Here is a 3,990-nt window from a genome sequence, read left to right on the forward strand (position 1 = left end):
ACATAAGAATTACCACAATAGAATTTACTGCAATAGAATTTACCACAATAGAATTTACCACAATATAATTTATCACAATAATAAGCATGTTAACCACATTATAACATTGAAACTCCATGGCAGACCAGTAACCAGTAGATTGTTTGGAGAGGCAAGTAATATATTCAGAAAAATAGAATTGATCGGTTGTCAGAATTTGTTCAGGGAGGCACTCCTATACCTGTTCCATGGGTTGTTATTAAATAAGAGACAGTAGAAAAATACTGGCCTCAAATTACCTGGTATTTCACTGGTATTTTTCACTGTACGCGAGTAGCCAGCGAACTGGTGTCTTTTAAAACGCTTGAGTTGGTCACTGGTAAATAACCAATCAATAGATAAGCATTCTTACATTCAACATCAATCTGTTTTATTTCATCGTATTTTAAATCTCTTTTCCATCTGTTGGCGGTGGATGTGGAATTATTTCTAGCTACTCCGTACGCTCTTTCCTTTGAGGTGCCCGCTGTCGTTATATGGAAGATGTACCCGTAAATTTCCAGCGTTATGCTTAAGTCCATGAAGGTGAAAAGTCTTGCCGTAGTGGAATAGGGGTTTTCGGCTAAATCCTCATAATGCAGAACAGTCACTCTGTTGGGATATTCCTTCGCCAATTTAAACGTGTTGTTCATGTCAATCGCCATTGTTTGGCACAAGTACCGAGCACTATTTGGCAATTTCTTTTTTCCATATTTTTTTGGCTCAACTTTTATCCTAGAATTCATGACCCCTCTTGGATCTCGAATCAAATGGATCATTTTAAAATTCGGGAATTTTTTTAAATATTCTATTATGTTCTCAACGTCAACGCGTAAAGTTTTAATAACTCGTAATTTAGATTCTTTACAGTCTTTTACTAGTTTCGGCAAACATTTTAACATTTTGGATTTTAGTTTTGTTTTTCCTACACATTGGTAAAATTCATTAGTGTGAATTCCGAACGACATGAATATGTGTTTCATCGTTTCAACATCTATATTATACAGATCGCAATTATACCAGCGTTCAAGCACCTTTAAACTCTCTGTTACAATAGTTTCACTTGTAAAGTTTCTGAAATTATATGGTGAAAATATGACTGTTAATATATTTCTAAATTAATCGATTTCGGGGAAGGGAGGGTTTGAATGGAACAAATACTTCATCTAAAACAATGGAATAAAGTATCTGGAATTGTTGTGTATTATTTTGTTCTAATCTGAAATTAGATGAAATAATAAGCCACTCATTGGGCGAGAGGTTATATTGTTACATACTAATGGACTTTAGTTTGCTATGAACAATATTGTCATGTAAGTTCTGATTGTTTTAATATGCGACAATCATCTTATGTTTATAGGCATTGGGGGAATTTCTTTTGCAGACTCTCATAATGGACATGAACTATCTTACTTTAATTGATAGCTGGTGGTATTACACGAGCCAACAAAGAGTTCTTAATCTGTATTATAATCCGTCTGTGTTGCTGTACTGACAGATCAATTACTATAGGATTCACATGTTAGATGCCCGTAGATCTGGTACCGTTTCTTCGTTGAGTTACATATAACTTGTGATAGTTTTCACAACAGATATCAGAGTCTGGTATAGAGACAGACGTTTCGGACTAAGAGTACATTAAGAAGAAAAATGATATTATTACCTGTGTGTGCCGTTCAGATATGTTGAGGATTTGTACTGAAAAAGAGATATTAATGGTTCGAAGGAATAAAAAGCATCATGGTGATGTTGTATAACGTCTGCGGTAAAAGAAGATCCACTGCGCATGTAGGTCAATATCAGAATAAACTGGACGGAGGAGGAGGACTCGGGATACCTCATATTATCATTCTGGAATGGAACTGAAATATATAAAGAATTGAATGATGGACAATGAATGATGAATGAATAAATTGATGAATGGAATGAATCAATCCGTGAATTAAAATCTCGACGAAATTCACCTAGGTCAATATGAAGATAATTACAAAGTCTAGCACACTGGTCAGTGGTATAATTAACAAAGTTAAGGTTTAGGACACGAGTTACGCCCCTTTACAGGAAAATGGAATGATTTTAAATTCAGCCTTGATGTATGTCCCAAGAGCACAATTTCAAACGGTCTGAACTTGTTTCTAAATAGAAACAATAAATATTATTTGTCAAACTTCAGTAGGGACACAGGCTGAAATAGATTAGTTTTTTGAAGATTTTTACTTGTTAAACTTCAGTAGGGATACAGGCTGATATAGATCAGTTGTCTGAAGATCTCTACTTGTCAAACTTCAGTAGGGACACAGGCTGATATAGATCAGTTGTCTGAAGATCTCTACTTGTCAAACTTCAGTAGGGATACAGGCTGATATAGATCAGTTGTCTGAGGATTTCTACTTGTTAAACTTCAGTAGGGATAAAGGCTGATATAGATCAGTTGTCTGAAGATCTCTACTTGTCAAACTTCAGTAGGGATACAGGCTGATATAGATCAGTTGTCTGAAGATCTCTACTTGTCAAACTTCAGTAGGGACACAGGCTGATATAAATCAGTTGTCTGAAGATCTCTACTTGTCAAACTTCAGTAGGGATACAAGCTGATATAGATCAGTTGTCTGAAGATCTCTACTTGTCAAACTTCAGTAGGGACACAGGCTGATATAGATCAGTTTTCTGAGGATTTCTACTTGTTAAACTTCAGTAGGGATACAGGCTGATATAGATCAGTTGTCTGAAGATCTCTACTTGTCAAACTTCAGTAGGGATACAGGCTGATATAGATCAGTTGTCTGAAGATCTCTACTTGTCAAACTTCAGTAGGGACACAGGCTGATATAGATCAGTTGTCTGAAGATCTCCACTTGTCAAACTTCAGTAGGGATACAGGCTGATATAGATCAGTTGTCTGAAGATCTCTACTTGTCAAACTTCAGTAGGGACACAGGCTGATATAGATCAGATTTCTACTTGTTCAACTTCAGTAGGGACACAGGCTGATATAGATCAGTTGTCTGAAGATCTCTACTTGTCCAACTTCAGTAGGGACACAGGCTGATATAGATCAGTTGTCTGAAAGCTGAAATAGTCCAGTTGAAGATACGCCTACTTTCCTGATAAATTTTCAAAAGGGCGGTCGTCAATCTGTGTCAAAACTTACCGAAAATCTAACCAAAGATATTGTTGATTTAAACATAACCAAAATTTCATATAATAATGACATAAACTTTTACCTCTATGGCGTTCACAAACCATATTTAGATAAGATAGATAATATAAGTGTATCATTAAAATCAATTAAAAAAAAAAACCTCTATTGTGTCCACAAACAAATTTTGTCAAGAGCAATAACTCAAAAACTATTCTAAAAACTAAACTAAAAAAATTGTCGAATTCAAACTTGACCAAGATCTCAGCAATAGTTCTTTTAAATCTGATAAAAAAACGAAGTCTCTATTGTGTTCACAAGCCGATTCACGAACAGACCGACGACAATATACGAACACATTATATCGTGGGCGTATAAAAAGTGAAAAACCGAAGGAATTATGCAATTCTAGTACTTCTGAAGACTACTTAATAATTCATGGACCATATCAACTCCCCGAAAATGCCGAATCTGTCCCTTAAAAGATGGTATTAATATGTCCGACTTACCGTATTGTTTCTCACTCTCTGACCAGATAGATGATTGAGATGTTTTGAGAACATGGGGAGTTATATCAAAACCTGAAAATACCAACAGATTGAAAACAAGTTTCAACAAAATTCCACATAAAGATAGACGAGGTGCTGTGTAGGAAGTGGTTTAAGTGCGACAAGGTCTGGTGTACGACGAGCTGTTGTGTCCAGAATAATGTGGCGTACGACGAGCTGTTGTGTCCAGAATAGTGTGGTGTACGACGAGCTGTTGTGTCCAAAATGGTGTGGCGTACGACGAGCTGTTGTGTCCAGAATAGTGTGGTGTACGACGAGCTGTTG

The 3,990-nt window shown here is 36.1% G+C and overlaps 1 protein-coding gene across 1 annotated transcript; it reads right to left on the bottom strand.

Moving 5' to 3' along the window:
* Positions 1–335: 335 nt before the first annotated feature.
* LOTGIDRAFT_98191 (hypothetical protein) lies at positions 336–806 on the bottom strand (the record flags this gene model as incomplete). The annotated part of the gene is made up of 1 exon (XM_009050939.1): positions 336–806. A coding segment is annotated over one exon (471 nt), but the record flags the coding sequence as incomplete, so codon positions are not given.
* Positions 807–3,990: the final 3,184 nt, after the last annotated feature.

Source organism: Lottia gigantea, assembly GCF_000327385.1.
Source record: "Lottia gigantea unplaced genomic scaffold LOTGIsca_159, whole genome shotgun sequence".
Lineage (NCBI taxonomy): Eukaryota > Metazoa > Mollusca > Gastropoda > Lottiidae > Lottia > Lottia gigantea.